The sequence below is a fragment of the Diabrotica undecimpunctata genome, chromosome 7 (genome assembly GCF_040954645.1).
Source record: "Diabrotica undecimpunctata isolate CICGRU chromosome 7, icDiaUnde3, whole genome shotgun sequence".
Taxonomy (NCBI): Eukaryota; Metazoa; Arthropoda; class Insecta; order Coleoptera; family Chrysomelidae; genus Diabrotica; species Diabrotica undecimpunctata.
This window is the reverse complement of record NC_092809.1, coordinates 22,669,186-22,689,863: the sequence shown is the minus strand read 5'-3', so window position 1 is coordinate 22,689,863 and position 20,678 is coordinate 22,669,186. Positions and strand designations below refer to the sequence as shown.

The following is a 20,678-nucleotide window of genomic DNA, read 5'->3' as shown; positions in this document are numbered from 1 at the left end:
ACTTTAGACAGTCACAACTTTAGTGAACAGATAGTTTGGAACAATCGTGTTTAGTGTCACCGCGAAAATGTTGATTCGTGATGTAACATTTTTTTTTTATAATTAAAATAGCAAACAATTTTTAATCCCTTTACCCCTGTTGCTGAGACGCTCATGGCATTATTTGCAAATATATACGCGGGTGGTCTTGTTTACCATTAGAAAATTTTATTGGAACCTACCGACTTTCCGAACCACGAAATTTTTAGATTCATACTTATCAAAAGACGCCGAAGTAGTATAAGAACTTGGTTAATCTCTTTTCCGGTTCCAGGCGGGCTCTGTTTGAAACTTTGGTGAACAAAGTCGTAAAAGCACTCTATAGTATTTTTCTGAAAGAACGTAATTCAGAAGGTTTTATCTCTTCTTACGTTTCGAACTACTAGTCCCGTTATTTACCTCGAACCTTTCTATGTTCGGATATCTTACTAGAAATGGAAACAGCCTGGTCTGTCATTTTTAAGTGGGGGATATCGCTCCTTTTTTTTGGAAGCTTGTGAAATTTTGAGAGGACGAACATCACTTCTGGCAGGGTAGTCTTTGAGTAAAGACGCTTGCTTATCTTACCGCTCTTTGTGATTTTTTTCTTTAAGTGTGTATACACTTAAATATTCGAGTATCTTAATGTAGTACCATATTAGATTAAATATGGTTATAAAGTACCTTTATTTTAATTAACTTCAGTGCTTGATACTAATAAAAGTATAATAGAGTCAGTGTAGTACAGCAGTCATCGAGATTTATTGTAAGATATTGTAATCATATTACCTTCAATTATCTGGGCGAATAATATGGTAATCATATCACCCAATCCTTATCAGGCAGTGGCGAAGGAAAGTATCCGACAAGGCAGAATGGAAGAACATTGTTAAGCAGGCCAAGACTCACAAAGAAAACATTAGACAACAAAGACTCACATTAGAAAAAGATCACCCAATCCTGGACGAATCAGCGTCAAACCATTTCTTAACCTGTAGTTAAGACTAACTACCGATTTAGCAATTTAATTAAAAGAACATTTAATATTTTCGTACGAACTTTCAATCAGCTATTAAGAACTCTTCACTAATAATTATTACGAACATTTAATTCTTAGTAAGAACAGTTATTCATTAAACAACAGTGCGAGACAGATAATTAACATGAAACCAAGTGCAGGTTGGTTTAATTTTTATAATACAGAATTCTTGTAACCTTTTTTATATTTTTTTGAATATAACTTTAATTAATTTTGTTTTATTTGCTATTCAGTTTTTTTTATTTACTGTAGCCGTTATCTCGAGATAAGCCCATAAACAGCGAAGAAAGATTTCTATCAGCTTTCGTTGAATTTTTTTAAATAGGTATTATTATGCTCACTTCGCTGATAATTTAATTTGTGCATGATTTTATTATACTGCATCTGTAGAGGTATATCTTAATTATAATACTGTTTATTTCTGTATGTATACAACCATTCATTAATTGATGGTGCATTTTTTACTTGTTTACATACAGCCGCCTATATAATTGTGTTGTTGAATATATTGTTTTGTTTTATCAATGAATTTTATTTCTCGACTCCTAATAGGTTTCCTGATAAAATAATACCTCTGAATATTTGCTTATTACACTAAATTAGTATTCATATCAGGCTGATTAAGTTTCGTAGGTAAGTAGGTCAACGGAGTCCACCTAATATATTTATTATTTGTTTATGTAGTGTGTTGACAAGATTTATTTGATAATTAACTGTTGATATCTTCCCTTGGACTTGGTCTCAAAACCTAAATATATTTCCTTTCGTTTCTAGGGTTTCTTAATTTTCCCCTTGAACCCCAAAAAGTTAAGTGACACCCTTTTTCTATCTTATCTTATCTTTGGTAATTTTACCCATCTATTTTTTTGTTTATTTCTGTATCTTTTTAATATGTCTTATCCGGTCCTATCTTTGCTTATTTCGTCTGTTGGGCCCATTCCCGGTTCCAGAAGTTAGTTTCGAACCCACGACTCGCTCTCCACCAATCATCTGGCTGCCGTCCGCAGTGTCTCCATTGGTGACCTTTCTAGCACCATCCAAAAAAGATTTCAGAGGTTACAGTGAGTGCCATGATATGTTGTATCATGGTATCCCGAAAGGCAAACTCCTTCTAATACTCGAACTTTTGTGAATATATCTTAAAGATAAATCGGTTCTGTTGTACCAAAAAAAAATATGGAAAAATATCCGTCGATTAATTGTAGAAGACGACATTTTAGATGCTGTTGACAATAATCCAAATCTAAGTACACGAACAGTGGCTAAAATGATTGGAATGTCGAAAAACGTTGTTCATAGAACATTTCGGGAACAACGTCTACATCCATACAACTATCAGAGAGTACAAGGTTTCCATCAAGGTGATCTTCCTCGAAGATTAACATTTTGTAGGTGATTTCAAGATAAACTCATCAGAGAACCCAAATTTCTATATAAAGTGTTAGTGCGGATGAAACACGATTAGAACGGTTTTACGAGAAATAGTGTGTATAATTTTCATAATTGCCATATAAGGGGTTGGAATAATTAACAATGGTTTGATAGAACCATATGAATTACCCAGAACACTAAATGGAGAGTTCTACTATAATTTCTCGCAAAATGTTTTGCTGGTACTTCTTGAAGACGTGCCTTTGCAAATACGCCGTGTAATATGGTTTCTTCACGACGGAGCCCCACTATATTTTACCAGAGCGGTTAAAAATTTTCTTGATATCACTCGTTGGATTGGTAGGAATGTACCTATTCTGTGGCCAACACGAAGTCCCGAATGCAATGTACTGGATTTTTATTTTTAGGTACATCTGACGTTGCCAGATTATTTAATTTTCTGAAAATGAAAATTCACGTATATAGAAAATAATGTAATTTTTTTTGAAAACTGTTAACGATAGAAAAAAAGTGATATAGGACTTTGTTGTTCTAAATTGTGTATTATATCCATACCTTAAAGAAAAGCACTATTTTCGGAAACACCCTGTATATAGTATATAGTTTGTATTTCCTGACCGTGAATTTTTAAATAGAACCTTTTTATTTCCTGGATTTGTCGGTCTGTTGTAAATAAAAATCCTTAACTATTGCTTAAACGTTTCGGATATTTGCCATTTTCAATAAGCACTTTATTTTATAAACAATTATACAATTAAAATAAAGTGCTTATTGAAAATTGCAATTACCCAAAAAGTTTAAGCAATAATATTTACAACAGACCGACAATCACGCATTTCGGGGACAAAAATAAATTGATTTAATCCAACTTACCTTAGTACAAAAGTGTACACAAAAAAAGTTACAGCCCTTTGAATTTACAAAATAAACATTGTTCTTTTGTATTATCTCCTAAACTACTTGACATTTTGTAATAAAAAAGGGCACGTTACTTTCTCGTTCTGAAAGCATTTTTCATACAAAAAAACAACAAAATCTAAGCGCACAGAAAAATTTTAAGGGGGGTGCAGCCCTAAATCCCCCCAAACTTTTGAGTACGTTCAAATGAAATGAATTTTGTGGCATCATTAGTTTAACACATTATTTTTACAACTCTTTTGCCTCTTATCACTTTTTCGAAAAACTAGTTTTTTCCCAGTTGGCCATAAAATTACAATTAGTTTCTACGGATACAATAATTACAAACAGTTCCATCAATAATAGTCAATAATTTGAAGCTAGTCAATAATTTGAAGTTGGATCAGATTAAATTATGATTTCAATAAACTATCGGGAATATCGTAGGTGAATATCAAGGAAATAGTGCAGCAGCCGCAAGACGTTATGCAGTAAAATACCCCATTCGAAATACACCCGATAGACGATTATTTCTGACCATTAATCGTCGTTTACGGGAAACGGGTACATTCCAACCGCAAGTTGCTGGCAATAGTGGTCGTCCAATAATGGATGCAACTGATAAAGATATTTTAGAAATCATTGAAGTAGTCCCTGGAACAAATACAAGATTACTAGCTGCTCAACTAAATATTCCTCACGTAAAGGTTTGGAGGCGTTTGAAGGATCAGCTGCTTAAACCCTATCACTTAACAACGGTTCAAGAGTTATTGGTTGAAGATTATCCGAAAAGGATTGGATTTTGCGATTGGTTGTTAATGGAAAACACTTAAAATGTTAATTTTATTAGAAATATTTTGTTTTCCGACGAGGCTATCTTCAGTATAAATGGAATAACAAACCATCAAAACGAGCATATTTGGGCCGACGAAAATCCTCACGCCAAAAAAAAACGACTCATCACCAAAGGATTTTCAAAGTTAATGTTTGGGCAGGAATTGTGGATAACAATTTAATAAGCCCAGTATTTCTTCCCAACAATTTAAATGGTAATAATTATTTGCAGTTCTTGGCAAACGATTTACAAGAGTATTTGAAAGAAGTGAATATTGCAATAAGGCAAAATATGTGGTTTCTACAAGATGGCGCTCCACCGCATGACAGTAATGAAGTCCGAGAATACCTTTGCAGGCAGTATCCTGATCGGTGGATTGGAAGGGGTCGCACCTATTTTTAGGCCACCCAGAAGACCAGGTCTTAACCCCATGGACTTTTGCTTTTGGGGGTTTATGAAAGAGAAAGTGTATTCTGTAACAATAGAGGACGAACAACAATTGAGGGTTAGAATAATTAAAGCTGCAAATCAATTTCGTCAGAAAAATATGATTTTTCAGCGTCTTCGGTTTTCCTTATTAAAACGTATTGAAGAAAATGGGGGTCATTTTGAACATTTATTGTAATATCATATTTATAGAGGTTATAGACATTTTTTGTACTTGTTAATTCATTTAAGCCATTTATTTAGTTGCACGTAATTTTTTAACGGTTAATGAAAAGGGTAACTCAATAAAAGGTAAAGGTAACTCAATAAAAACTGTTTTTTGAAAAAAGTAATGAGGCAAAAATTTTTAAAAATAGTGTGTTAAACTAATGATACCACAAAATTCATTTGATTTGAACGTACTCAAAAGTTTGGGGAGATTTAAGGTTGCACAACCCACTTATAATTTTTAGGTGCGCTTAGATTTTGTTGTTTCTTTTTTATGAAAAATGCTTTCAGAACAAGAAAGTAGCGTGTCCATTTTTATTACAAAATGTCAAGTAGTTTAGGAGATAATGCAAAAAACAATTTTTATTTTGTAACTTCAAAAGGTAACGTTTTTGAGTACACTTTTGTACTAAGGTAAGTTGGATTCAATCAATTTATTTTGTCCCCGGAATGCTTAATTTAATTTATGGCATACCTTTTTGAAACACCCTGTATATATACATATATTTCAACATTTGATGAAATTGTTTTCGACCGTAGTGTGTGAAATACTGGTTTAAAATATCAGCAATTCGGTCAGTAGGAAATAAAACTACATTTCGTGTTCTTTATTCCAATAATGCACCTTAATTTAAAAATGGGATGCATAGGAATGAATAAAAGAATTAGAAAACAAATATAAATGAGTAAATAAAGAAAAACTAACATACAATTACTAATAAAAAATTCTACATCGCACCTCCGAACCAAACATTAACACCATTAATGAAATCATAATAAGAACACAACAGACTCTTATCAAACACAATAAATAAGAACCACTGTATATCCCATATTCCTTATTAAATAGTCAAAAATTGGTCCAACATACAAAACCCAGTTATTCTATGAACACCATATATATATATATATATATATATATATATATATATATATATATATATATATATATATATATATATATATAGTCGGTTCGCTATATTCACGCGGGTTTCGGATTAAAAATTTTATTGTAAGTACCCAGTTTTTTTTTTTTTTTTTTATTTAATTTAACGTGCTTGTGACAGCTTCGGCCATTAGCACGAGGCACCGTGGATACAATTATAAAGGTACAATTACATATTATATACTATAGTTATATACTATTTAATAAGTTTTCTAGCTTCAGGAACTGGATAGCTGTGATGACTTGGCTCTGGTTCGATAATATATCTTTGATGTCGCCTTCCATGCCCAGTTCTTGGCGTCGTTTATTGTAGTGAGGGCAGTCCACAAGGATGTGTAGAACGCTTAGTGGAGATTGGCAATAGTGACAGATTGGCTTAGGTGCAGAATTCATTAGGTGACCATGTGTACATCTGGTGTGACCAATACGCAATCTTCTAGCAACAACCATCTCATTTCTAGTTATACCAGGAATAACGAACCGCTCAATCGTCTGATCTATTTGGTGTAAAAATGTAGTGGATTGGTTCCAATGATTCTGCCAGTAATTTCGTACGAGTTTCTTTATACTAGTTTTTAGGTCACTGGCAATTTGTATATTACGTGGTGTACAATTGGATACAGCAGCTTCTTTGGCAAAGCGATCGGCGTTGTCGTTACCCATAATCCCGATGTGGGAGGGAATCCATATGATAGTGATATGGATGTCGTGGATGATAAGATTTTGGTAAATATCATGGATTTTTTCTACAAGAGGGTGATTAGTAAATAGATTATTGATGGACTGGATAGAGGCAAGGGAGTCTGTACAGATGGCAATATGTTGATTGGGTGCTGTACAGAGTTTGAAGGCTTGGTAAATAGCATACAGTTCACCAGTGTGAACGCTGCATGTGGCAGGTATTTGACATGAACTAACAACTGTTTCCGTAGTGGTAACCGCACAACCAACCCCCGTTTCGCTCTTTGATGCGTCAGTGTAGAGTACCCGATCGAATTTCTTAAAATTAAGAATTTCTAGTAAGGATTTCCTAATCAAATCCTGGTTGGTTTCTGCCTTACTAAACTTTGTAAGTGACACATTAAATTTCGGTAAAGTTTTGGTCCAAGGAGAGTTCTGCGGGATCGGGAGAGGGTTAGTTAGGGATAAATTTATATGTGGTATTAAAGTTGGAAGTAAGAGGGCGATAGTGTGTATGCGTGGAGCAGGAGGGTGAGTACTAGTATAGTTGGGTAATGTCAGCAGTGTGTGTACTGGATTAGAAAGGTTAGCTGAAGTAGAGGCAGCGTAAGAAAGGAGGAGATATTGGCGCCTAAGCCAAAGAGGAGGTTCGTTGGCTTCGCGGTAGAGGCTCTCAGCTGGACTGCTACGAAAAGCTCCTAAACAGAGGCGGATAGCAGTATTATGCACAGAATTAAGGGTTTGTAAAGATGTTTTGGATGCTGACATATATATAAAGCTGCCGTAATCGAGTTTAGAGCGAATGAGAGACCTATATACTTTTAATAGTGTACATTCGTTAGCGCCCCATTGGTAGTGGGAAAGTGTTTTGATAATATTTAAACGTTTTAGGCACTCTGCTCTAGTTTCCTGAATATGTAGTTTCCAAGAAAGTCGGGAGTCGAATATTAGTCCTAGAATTTTGCGGTGATCAACGACTGGGAGAGGGTGGTTATTCACTAAGATTTTAGGGGCAGTGGAGAGTGTTTTTCTGGTAAATTTAATGAGTTGTGATTTTGTAGATGAGAGGGACAGGCCGATGGCAGTCAATCTATTTTGTAATAAGTCCACAGATGTTTGGAGAAGTTTGCAAGTAGTAGTGGTCGCAACACCATGGCAATAAATTACAAGGTCATCAGCATATGAAGTAAATTTGACTGGGGAGGGAAGACTGTGGCATATATGGTTAATTGATAAAATAAACAATGTGGGGCTTAATACAGAGCCCTGAGGGACTCCGTCTTGTTGGATGTGTGGTGATGATATACAACCATTTACAGAGACTCTGAAAGATCTAGAGCTAAGAAAGTGCTTGATGAATTTAAAAATATTACCATTAAGGCCATATAATAATAGTTTATCGAGAATAACCTGTCTAGGTATTTTATCGAAGGCAGCTTCAATATCAAAAATGCAGGCAATCACTTCTTGACTGTTATTAATAGCTCCGGCGATGTGGGTATGAAGGAGGACGAGGTTATCGCTTGTGGAACGATGTCGGCGAAAACCGGATTGTTCTTTAGGTAAAATTTGGTGTTTGTCAATAAACCATAAAAGACGTCTGTTTATCATCTTTTCCATTAATTTGCACATGGTGCAAGTGAGAGAAATCGGTCTATAGGACTGAGGAAAGATTGGTGTTTGGCCATGTTTTAGGACAGGTATAATTACGGATGTGTTCCATTGAGTAGGAAATATTTGAGAAGACCAGATAGAGTTATATATGTCTAACAGGAAAGTGAGGCAGCGGTTGGGTAGGTTTTTAAGAAAAATATAAGGGATATCATCAGGGCCGGCAGAAGTATTTTTGCATGAGGATAAAGCAGATGTAAGTTCAGAAAGTGAGAAAGGAGAATTAATATTGTCGATATCTTGTAAGTGCTGTGAAGTGAGGTTGTAGGAGAGCGGTTCTTGTGTAGAGGATGAAATTAGGGGTTTGAGTTTGTTGTGAAATTGTTCCTCAAATGTATTAGCCAGGGTATTGCAAATAATTTGGCTGTTGCTAGAAGAAGTGCTGTTAGAGATTAAATGGGTAATTTTGGTGTTAGTTTTTTGTCCCTGAACTTGTCGGATTTTTTTCCACATTTGAGAGGGATTTGTGTTATCATTCAAAGACGATACATAGTTATGCCAGGATGTTTTCTTGCTCTGTTTGACAACGTATTTGGCTTTGGCTTTCAGCTTTTTATACTTAATTAGATTTTCAGGACTTTTATGTTTGCGGTATTGATTGAGCGCAGTCTTTGATTGTCGAATTGCGAGTTCACATTGAGAGTTCCACCAAGGAACAACTTTATGTCGGGAGCTAATTGTAGTTTTGCCAATATGAGTTAATGCTGCTTTAATTATGGCATCTGAGAATAGTTTTATGGAATCATCGATATTATTAGAGTTAGGTAATTTACATATTAGGGATTCCGATTTTTTGGAGAACTCTGGCCAATTAGCCTTGTTGAAGCGCCAATAACTTCTCACTGAAACTTGGTCATAGGTGTTGTCACGTATAATTATAGGGAAATGGTTGCTGTCGTGAAGGTCGTCCGCTGTTTGCCAGGATAATTTGGGGGCCGATTTGGGATCACATATGCTTAGATCGATGGCAGAAAAAGCACCTGAAGCAATGTTAAAGTGGGTGTGTGATCCCGTATTAAGGATACATGAACTAGTGCAATCAAGAATATTTTCAACAACTTTACCACGTCCGAATGTACGCGAGGAGCCCCACATAGTGTTGTGGGCGTTGAAGTCTCCTACAATTATATAGGGTTGGGGGAGTTGGTATACTAAATCAAGAAGTTCTTCTTCCTTTAGAATGTAGTCAGGAGGGATGTATATAGAGCATATTGTAAGTTTGTTAGGGCAGTAAGTAGTGATGGCGACGGCTTCGAGATTGGTAGTCAGAGGAAGAAGAGTGGAGTAATGGTCTTTAGAAGCAAATATAGATGCACCTCCACTAGCTCTGGAGCAGACAGATCTGATGTAATGATACCCTTCAAAATCTTTGAGTGTATGGAGATTAGTTGACGTGAAGTTAGTTTCCTGTAAGCAAATGAAGGTGGGGTGGTGGAGAGATATCAGTAGCTGCAGACGTTCTAAGCGCGGATAATATCCGTCGCAATTCCATTGAATTATAGTGAATATAAAAGTTATAAATTAAGGCAGGTCGGTTTTGTCTAAGGATGGGTCACTGTCATTAGAGCTAACAGATGCAAGACTAACAGTGTCAATAACATCATTTAGATTCATCGTAGCCTTAATTTTTTTTTGTAGGCGAGTTATACGATTTTTAAGTGATCTATCAGAGATATTATGGTATATTTGTTTAAGGTCATCAAGAAGGGCGTTAATGTTCGTAGTAAATTGGTATGCTTCAGCTAAGGGGTCATGGCAGTCGAAAGAATTTTCCAAGAAAGCAATTAGTTGTAGCGAGTTAATTGAAAAGGATGATGGGTTTGCTGCTATAAGATTTTCTATGATTAAGCGGGCAGACGGGCTGATAGTGGCTGATGGTTTTGTATCTTTGGTTTTCGATTTTTTTTTAGGGGCTGATTTGGGGGCCCGGAAGGAGGTGTCATCGAGGGAATGTGGATCTATTGGAGTATGAGTAGTAGGATCTGAAATGGCAATTACAGGGGGAGAATCGAGGCTTGAGTCAGTTGAATGGGCTCTTTTCAGGAGGGCGATAGTAGGAGGTGTAGGTTGAGGTTGATCTAAAGGTAGAGGTGTGATGTTGGATAAATTGTCGGAGGCAGAATTTGGGTCAGAAGTGTGAGAGGTGCCGGAAGGTGCGGTGGGGCTATTGTTGGTGGATTCATTAGGTATTTGGGCGAAACGGGGGTGGTTAGTGGTATCCGGTGGGTTTTGGCAGGTTTCAGCCGTATGTCCGGCTTTTTGGCAAAGGAAACATTCTAGTTTGTCTGATGTAACGAAGATTCGGAAGGAAGTGTTTTCAAAATGTATTAATACGGAGGTTTGTATTTCGAAATTGTCTTTATCTGGTATTACGTAGATAGACCGTCGAAAACTTAATATATGGGAATAATCTTCATCGGGTGAGCCTGTACGAATCTGAGATACAGGTGAGGCTAGTTGCAGACCAAGTTCGTTTTTTAATGCCTGCTCGATAAGTTGATTTGGAATCGATGGACATACATTAGATATTAACAATCTTTTAGTCGGGGAAATGAGTCTGCGGATGTGGACAATTTCATTTTTAACGGAAACGGTGGGATTGTTTTTAAGAAGAATATCGACGTCAGAAATAGAAGCAAGAAAGATGCAAATGCGTTGGTTAGATATGCGGGAAGCGTGGGTAATACGCTTTGGTGTTACGATTTCACCGATCGCCTTAATGTAATCGAAGAGAGCTGTATCCGGAAGAGCATTTAATACTATTGCTTGCTTTCTGCTAGGATATGATGTGGTCGCTGGTGAAGGTTTTGTTGTTTTTGATGTGGTAACAGCTGCGTAGCTTGGAGCGGTGGGTTGAAGAAGCATTTTTAAATATTCTGGATGCCAAAATATTTAATGAAAATCAGGCGCAATGCCTGGCCTATTTATTGTGTTTGTATCAATTATAAAGTTTACATACCAAGTTGTTTCACAAAAAACTTTTCACTTTCAATAATTACTTGATAACAAAACACATTAACTGACAAGTTTTTTTTATAAGAAATACTATTTGAAGAAGCCGAGGTGTTGACTCGTTGGCTTTTCGAATAGGAATCGTACCCAGTTTTAATTACCTGCTCTTTGGGGAAATATCAACTGGTCAAATGAAATGAAAAATAATCCATAACTTTTTTTAATTAAATAATAATGGAAAATCTTTTATATAATTGACAGTATAATAAGGAGAATTACTTCATTAATGGAGTCTAATGTGGCTAATATAAACCTAATAATAATTTTATATTACACTTCACACAGAAAATATGGTCGCTGTGTATTTGTTCAATGGAGAGAATTTCTAATGAAAAATAAAAAAATTTAACTTGCCAACAAAAATGAAAATCAGTCATTATCATCAAAAATATCATAATCGTCATCATCATCACTGTCATCACCATTAATTGTTATTATGATTGGACTTATTTCGTTTATTTTATTTTCACGAGTCCACCAATCTTCTATTAGTTTCTCGCACTTGAATATACAGTTGCACCACACTTCTGGAGTTACAATTAATAGTGCCTTTCGCCAAGTTTCCCGAACTGCGTCGTCGCTATAACCGTTAGGCCCAATATGGTTGTCATAATATTGTTTTACTATTCCTCATATATATTCGATGGGATTAAACTGGCAGTGATACGGTGGCAGACGTAAAACTTGATGACCGTAACTTTCAATAATCTGATCCACAACAAAGGTTTTTGGTTTTGCGTGGATATTTGCCAAGCGTAATAATTCTGATTTTAAAATATGTTGTGTAAATGGTATATGTTCCTTTGTCAACCATTCTTTAATTTTATTAACAGTCCAAGAATTCGTTGGACTTTTGTTTAATACTTCAGAATGGTAAGGTGCGTTGTCTAAAATAATTACGATGGGCTCACTTAAACCTGGGAGAAGTTTTTCGTGTAAGCATTTTACAAACATTTCTGTGTTCGTATTATCGTGATAGTCACTTGATTTTGATTTAGATGAAAATATTAAATCAGCACCTTCTATAAAACCCGATTTCCCTCCTGCATGTAAAATTATGTGTCGCTTCCCTTCTCCATCAGTACGTTTGATAGACTTTACGTTATCATCTTGCCATATTCTCTTCGTTGCACCTCTAGAAAATATCCATGTTTCGTTTAAATATATAAAATTTGCCCTTTCTTCTTTTAATTTAGAATATTTTCTTAGAAAGTTAATTCTTTTATGCACAACAGAACTTCTTTCACAAAGGGCTTTTCTGTTATCCTCCTTTTGAAATTTGAAACCCAAATTATGTATCACTTGCCATAGACTTGTTCTGCCAATTTCGTCAAATTTTCTATCTTTTAATTCCGAGAGAATTTTATTTAAGGTCACATGTTCCTTGTTGGCTCGCATTCGATAAATGGTATCACGAATTTCAAATTTTTTTTCCATCTGGAATATCTTTCGTTTTCAATGATAGGCGAGTTTTTCGGTGATCTTCTTTCGGCCGTTCATTATTGCGATTTTGTAATACTCCTCTTAGTTTGGTTTCACTAATTCCTAGAGCATCACATACGCGTTGTTGAACAGACATTACCGATTTTAAAGGACCGCCATTTTGTTTTTCATCCGTAAAATACTTATGTACACTACAAATTAGACTATCTACATCTAACACACGTCTAGGCATTTTTAAATATTTCCACCAAACATACAATGTCAACACCGGCAAAGAATCAATTCAACTGCAATATTGTAACAAATTTATACCTACCCTAATGTTATTTTAATGTATTTTAAAATATGACCATTAATGCAGTTTTTACCTAATTTTCAGGGAAGTCGCTTACTGCAACTGGTTATCAATGAGTCATTAGCATAATTTTGTTAATCCGAAACCTGCGTAAATATAGCGAACCGACTATATATTCTATCTTTAATGCCCTTTTGAGAACCACGCTGCTCTCAACCACTCTCAACCTCATCGACCTTCCAGTGCTTCCACTTAGGAATAAAATAGACACGCGCATTTCATGCTGCCCCCGTTCATCAACAGAAAATTCCTAATGTAAATACGTAATGTCGTTTTAGACCAGTCTGGTTAAAAAAAAGGTCGAAAAATATTTCGCAGATATCTGAAGTTTTTAAGACATAGGTGGGGGTTACTAGATGACGAATAGATCAAAAAGTACTCGTATTTTTACCTTGCGTTTTTTTTAAACAATAATTTATGGTCACAATTTGATTTTTTGTCTATAAGTTTTTCCCTTATAATTTAAATAAACAATATTTATATCATTTTTTTATATCAAGAATATCTTTATTTTCCGGTTTTTTCAATTAAAATTGATAAATAATTTACGGAGATATTTCCAGTGCAAAAAAGCAGTTTTTTTTTTGCACTAATTTATAAATTTTATTAATTTTTTTATTAACAAAAAAAAATGTTATTAATACATTTGAACATCGAGGAATAACCGTCTTTTAAACTTTTGCGAAATTTCCTCCCGATTGGTCAAATAGTTTAGAAGTTATTTAATTTATTTATCCCTGAGGCTAATTATATAAACTATTGAACTTTTCCTATGAATGATGCTAGACACATTTAGCAAATTTCATAGGATTCTTTAAGACTTAAACTATCTCAGAAATTAAATGCATATTGCGTTTTCATCGTAATTATTTACAAAATAAACGTTTGAAAAGGGGGTATGTTTTTTACTCATAAACAATTGTAATAACTTTTATATTTTTTAAGCTACAGACTTGTACGTACAACCATTATATAGCTGATAAAAAAACTCACATTAAAAAAACCTTCTATGACCAATAAGAACGAAGTTAGGGACTATTTTTTTTAAATCATATCTCTATTGTTTATAAACATTAAGAAATAAAACTTGCACAAATTTTGAATGAAAATCTAAAGTTTATATTGAAACTTATAGTTTTAAAATCTATCCAATTTTTCGAAACTTGTGCAAATTGTGACCATAAATTATTGTTAAAAAAAAACGCAAAGTAAAAATACGAGTACCTTTTCATCTATTTCTCATCTAGTAATTTTCATCTCACCTATGTCTTAAAAGCTTCAGATATCTGCGAAAAATTTTGCCGTGAAATCGATGATTTTTGCATAACCAGACTGGGCTATTTTATCTAGGTATGGTCTTAAAACAACATAGCCCAATGAAGCCGTCTGTGAAATTTAAATAACCCGATTATATAAGTAATGACTCTGTTAAGTACAGTGAAGTATTAAGTACTCTGGTGTGGTTTTTTGTTTTCTAAAAAACTACAAATTGTTTGTTAGCATGGGCGCCCATATATCAAAATCCAGGGGGGGGGGCAAGTCAACTCAAATTTTTATTTTGATCCATACAACTTAATAAAAACTAAAATAGCCGATTGCAAAAATGCAAAAATATAAACATGATTTACAAACAGTAAAGAAATACCAGAAAAGTAAAAGTAATTTTAAACAAAAAATTATTAACAACATATTTTATGGTATGACTTTATACATACAAATTTTATTATACAAAATTTTTTATGTAGGAATAAAAAAATCAATTTTAAGCAAGGATGTTAAAAAATAGTAATAAAAAAAGCAGGTACTCTGAGATACGAAATGCAACACAAGCAATAGTGTAGTTTAAATAATATGTAAGTAACATAATATCTGAATTGAAAAATTTCTTTTACTAGGAAATTAAAACAAATATTCAAAACTGTACTACGTTGAAAGGGTTAGGGTAGGGTGTACACCCTTCTAATACCATGCTTAGCCGAAATTGCATAAATAGTCAAATGTGTGCAATCTTCAAATACTTCGCTGGGTGCCAACTTATTTATATTTGACATTAAAAATGTTGTTGTAAACAATTGAAGAAATTTAATTAAAAATTTATTTGTTATAATTTATTATAAAAAAATTAACATTTTTTTTCAGTTAGTATTGTATGTATTATAATTTATTGAAACGAATAATTTCCCAATAGAATCTAAAATGGTAAAATGTTAAACCCAACAAAACGTAAAAAGTAAACTTGATATTGAAGGCTCGTGCTTTTCTTTTTTGAACACCACCCTCTTGACCAGCCATAGTCGCGCATCCATCAAATCCCAACCCCACCAATTTTTCCACATTTAAATCAATTTTTGAAAGAAATGTTAAAATTTCAAGTGCTATTGATTTAGCATTTAATTCATTTAATGGTACGAAACCCAAAAAATTATAGGGGGGGCAACAGCCCCCTCTTGCCCCCTCCTATGGGCGCCCATGTTTGTTAGTATGAATTCCACCATTGTTGTTTTTACTTATAAACTTATAAACTCCAATATTTATTGTAGTGAACAGAGGAAACTTAATAAAAAAGCGAAACGTATTCAATAAGGTCAATGAAGTAGCTGACTTCTTTTATTTGCCAATATAAATGAACTACAATTCGCGTGCATATTAACTTCAATTAAATAAACCAGGAACAGTATATTATTTTTTAAACCAAACACCAAAATTGTTGATAGAATTTTTTATGTACTTTTTTTGTATCTACATCCCATTGTTACACATATACTTATAAATTCTTTTTTTATTCATTGACTAGTTCACTATTTAACACCACAACAATTTTGATTTACAATTTGTCTTTTTTGTTTTCAGCATTCTTATGTACTTGATTAATTTATTTATTAAAACTAGTAATATTTGCCTTGTTTTTTAGTAAATGCGCTTGAATGTTATTCTTGCGATGAGGAGAACTGCAAAAAAGAAAAGAAAGATTGGCAAATAGTTATCTGCGATAAACCCGATGACCATAATCAAGAACCTGCTTGTCAAAAAGTAACCTACAAAAGTAAGTGTACTTATTTGTTATAAAAAGATTTTTAAATCTTTTTAAGTCAACTATTTTTCTAACGTTATAATACTTTTAAAATTATTGAATAGTTGTCCAAGTTTATGAACTTTATCACTAATTATTAGTTGTTACTACACTACACTACTTACACTAGTTAATACCTATTTATCGTTGGTCTTATTTCTTTTTACTTATCCTCCCTACTTTTAATGTGACATCGAGTTCTAGTTTTTGTTTGCATTGGTACTTTCTATAGTCCAACAAAATATTAAAGAGGGTGATTCATTATCAAAAACGAAATCTTACACCTGGAACTGTTGGCGAATTCCACAATGAAAGCGGCGTCGTTATTTTATTATTTTTCTAGGATTTAATTATTTTTTTAACTTAAACTCCATTATGCTGTCTCTGTAGATACATTTGTCATTCCGTGTATTTTTGACTTGGGTTTAGATCAGTGGTTCCCAACCTTTTTCCCATGATCGCCCCCTTAGACAGGTTTCACCAGTTATAAATACTACAATCGCCCCCCCCACCCAATTAAATTGAAACAATTAATGAATCTATACAAAAGGTAAGTATCCATATTTATTTATTTTTACATTTCGTAAAATGATAAATGGTTATATGTGTGTAAAAGAATTGTTAATGGCTTCCTTGGGCCTGGTGTCTCTCATATAATTTCTTTATGTCTGGCTCAATGTTGGTTAATAACAACCTCAAATCCCCTCTTTCTATTATGTCGAGCCTATTTCTTTGTCTGTTTTTCAATATACACACAGAACTAAAACCTTTCTCCACTAGATATGTTGTGGGGAATGCCAATAATAATAATTTGATTGCATTCCACAAGATTGGATACACTTCTTTTATCCGCGGCCAAAATCTTTCGTACCCACACTCCCGAAACAAACTTTCAATTTCAATATCATGTCTCAAATCAATCAAGTTTTCTTGAAGAGAAGAACATACCGTTGAAACTTCCACGCTGAAAGGATTGATAAACCAAGTTGGCACTTTCAGACTAGCCAAATCTTGGAATCGGGATGCAGATCTTCTTTCAGTGTTTGAAGGTGGAGGCAATATGTTTGAAGATCCTCCGAATCACCACAAGAAGATTTCAAGTTGGGGAATTTGGTGCATATTTTCTTCTCTCTCTTCTGTGCATATTTTCTTCAAAAATAGATAGTTTGTCAATGAATGCTCCGACTACTTCCTTCGCTTTGGCCATATTTATGTTCTTCCCCTGTAGTTGCAGGTTCATTTCCTTTAATTTTTGAAAAATATCTGATAAGTAAGCGATGTCATTTCGCTTCTCTTGTAGTTCTGTACTCAGTGTGGGGTCAGTAGTATTAAGAAATTCAATAACAGTATCCATAAGACTGAAGAACCGCCTTAAGCAATTGCCTTTAGAAAGCCAGCGGACTTCCGTATGTAGTAGCAATGTATTAAATATCTCATCATTTTCTTCACAAAGTGTACGAAATATTCGATCATTCTTTGGTTTTGCTTTAATTTTATTTATCGCATCTATGACAAGTCGAAGAGAATCGTGCAACCTCCCACTCAAATTCTTGGCAGCCAAATGCTCTCTGTGAATGACGCAGTGAACACACAAAATTCCAGGTACTGCTTGTTTCAGATGTGCAATAAATCCCCAATGGCGTCCTGTCATTGCTGCTGCATCGTCAGTAGCACAGGCGATCATATTTAATAAGGGAATCTCTTTTTCCTCAAAAAATCTCTTAATGACTTCAAATATGGAAGATCCTTTTGTATCAGTAATCAGACTTCTAACAAATAGCATTTCCTCGGACATATGACAGCAGCAAAGCTATGCTGTCACTCAGGGTACTCTCGTCAAGTTGCACAGTAAACTCTCCGCTTTTCAATTTGTTGCAGAGAACATCTTCGATATTCGCTTCCATTTCATCAATCCTTCTGGAGACAGTATTATTGCGGAGAGGAACTGCATCTGTTACTGGGCTGGCCTGACTGAGTACCAACATAGTATCAACTATCTCTTTGACAGCTGGGAGGATGAGTTCTTCTCCAATTGTGTGCGGCTTGCCACTTTTTGCTATTAAGAATGATACCTTGTAGGAAGCAAGTAAACCCTTGTCGTTTTTCTTGGTAGCTTTTGCAATCAATGACCCAACAGTAACTCGCCTTTCATACTTTGCCTTGAGCTCCTGTAAACGCAAGAAATACACATTCACTTTAATTATTATAAGTAATGGTAATAAAGTTTAAAAAAGGTTTTCTTTCAGTCTGACTTTTGGTAATAGAAAGTAAAAATAATTATAATATGTTGATACCTAGGTACAGTTACGATCACTAAATAGTTTACACTTTAATTTTTACATTGTAATACTTTTGACGTAAAAGGTGCGTTTAAAAGGGGTAAAAATTTAAAAAATAGGCTCCTAAATACGTAAGTCTGTAAACTATTCAATGATTGTAACTGTACGTGGAAAAATTACATCCTACAAACAAAAGACTTTTACTCACCGCAAAATATTGGACGGGTCTGTCTGACTTCTCTGGATGAATCCTCTTCAAGTGATCCATAAGACGAGGCGGCTTCATGGATTCGTTTGACAAAGATTTTGCACAAATAAGACACAATGGTAGATGCTTATTTCCTGGCAATTCAATGAATCCATATTTCAAATACTCCGTTGAGTACTGCCGGCACTTTTTTTTAGGTGCTGACATTTTGAGAGCAAAACAAAAGAGTAATTAATTACAACTTATTGAGAAGGCAAAGAATAAAAACACTATCTTGCAATTCTCAATAAATAATTATATTGCCACGCGTCGACGTCTCTGTCCGAATTCTGACATTGTGACTAATAATGATTCTAATATTGTGACGCCTCGTGTTCGACAAGATCTGTGACTAGACGAGATATTTGTGTTATTATTACCTGCATTGGTATGCATATATTTACTTTTTATTATCCTATGGATATCCGATCGAAAGTATTATATTTTTTTCTCTTTTCTTATTTTTCTCAATTACCCATTTCTCGTTTTCCGGATGCTAAACGCCCCCCTTATCGCCCCCTTTTCTCTGTCGCCCCCCATATCGCCCCCTTCGCTCTATCGCCCCCCTGAATATCTCAAATCGCCCCCCGGTTGGGAATCACTGGTTTAGATAGTGTATTTATATGGGATTAAATCACAATTGATTGTATGAGCAATGAAGAATACACTCTTCAAAATTTATCTGAATAATGTGCTCTCAGCGTTTGTACACGATACACTTCGCTGACGACCAAGCCATTCTGGCTGAAGATCAGAGTGATATAGACTATATGCTTAGAAAACTTGAAGAGGAATGCACCAATTGGGGCGTCACAATTAATATGCAAAAAACCGAGTACTTCAAATACTTGGGAGTCTAAATAACATCAAAAGCAGGGACTAACGAAAAAATACATTTCAGGATTGTTCAAGCAATATCAGCCACTAGACAACTATTGCATTTTGTAATACTCAAATAACAAAATAAAATAAAAGAAGAATTTATAAAACAATAATAGAAGTATTGGATTGTACGGCACCGAACTCTGGGAAATAATTCAAAAAAAAAAACAAATCATAAAATAAGACCATGGAGATGAACTATTGGAAATGATGTTGCCGGCTCACCAGTCTTGATAAGGTGAGGAACAAACATATTGGGAGAGAAATGTAAATTGATCTAGACATAAGACACATCGTTCTAGCTTTACAACCCTGCGTGGGTTCTAGCTTCCTTAAGAACTTCTCTCCAGTTGTTCCTTTCCATCGCCATTCTCGGCCAAGCACGTATTCCTATATTTCTCATGTCTTCATCTATATTATCAAGGAACCTTGTTTTGTGCCTTTCGCTCATTCTCTGACCAATGGGTCTATCAAGGGGCATTTTTCTAGGTGGGTCATTTTGTTCCATGAGCATTACATGCCCTATCCATTTCAGACAACCATATACAATATGCAAATTAGTTAACTTATGAATTGTTTATATAACCGAGTAATTTGTTTAAATAATTTAAAATATTTATTTTGTAAAATTAAAATTTTCTCTTATTAGTAGTTAGAAAAGGTTATGAAATGATACGTAACTTAAATATTTATGTATTATAGTTATAAATAAGATGTTTTATTAATAAATTAAAAAACAAAATTAATTTTTTTTCATGTTGGAAGAAAGTTGAATTGAGACAGAATTTTATACCCTCTAGGAATTCGTCAAGAGGAAGAGAAGTATGTATTTGTGATTAATTGGTACAGACTGTTTTGAAATAAAATTGTGAATATTACTAATAATTGGGCGAAGAGGAATGTTGTTTGTATCTACTTTTGGAAGTCCATAACATACAACCTCTCCAAATATTTTGCAGACATTTTGGGAAATACAATTGGTAGAAGCAACTAGTATATACAGGATTCATGGGAGTTTCAAAATTACTTTTCTTGATTTAAGTTTAGAATATAACAACACTAACCGAATAATAACAACTAACTGGTTTACAAAAGATGTTTGGTCGGGAAGATATCTAAATTTTAATACCAACCCACCTATAGCCCATAAAAGAGGTGTTGCGTTCAGTCTTACTCACAGAGCAATTAAGGTATCTATAGTTTATTTTTATGAACGAGAGAGTAATTAGCATAATTTTAACTGGTAGCTCCGACCAC

At 34.3% G+C, this 20,678-nt stretch overlaps 1 protein-coding gene across 1 annotated transcript; it reads right to left on the bottom strand.

The window, feature by feature from the left end:
* Nucleotides 1–17,782: 17,782 nt before the first annotated feature.
* On the bottom strand, nt 17,783–18,707 carry LOC140446310 (protein FAM200B-like). Its single transcript, XM_072538850.1, has 2 exons — nt 18,501–18,707; nt 17,783–18,181 (listed from the first exon to the last, which is right to left on the bottom strand). The coding sequence occupies exons 1-2, from the start codon at nt 18,705–18,707 to the stop codon at nt 17,783–17,785; spliced, it is 606 nt and encodes a 201-aa protein (XP_072394951.1).
* Between the last annotated feature and the right edge of the window lie 1,971 nt (nt 18,708–20,678).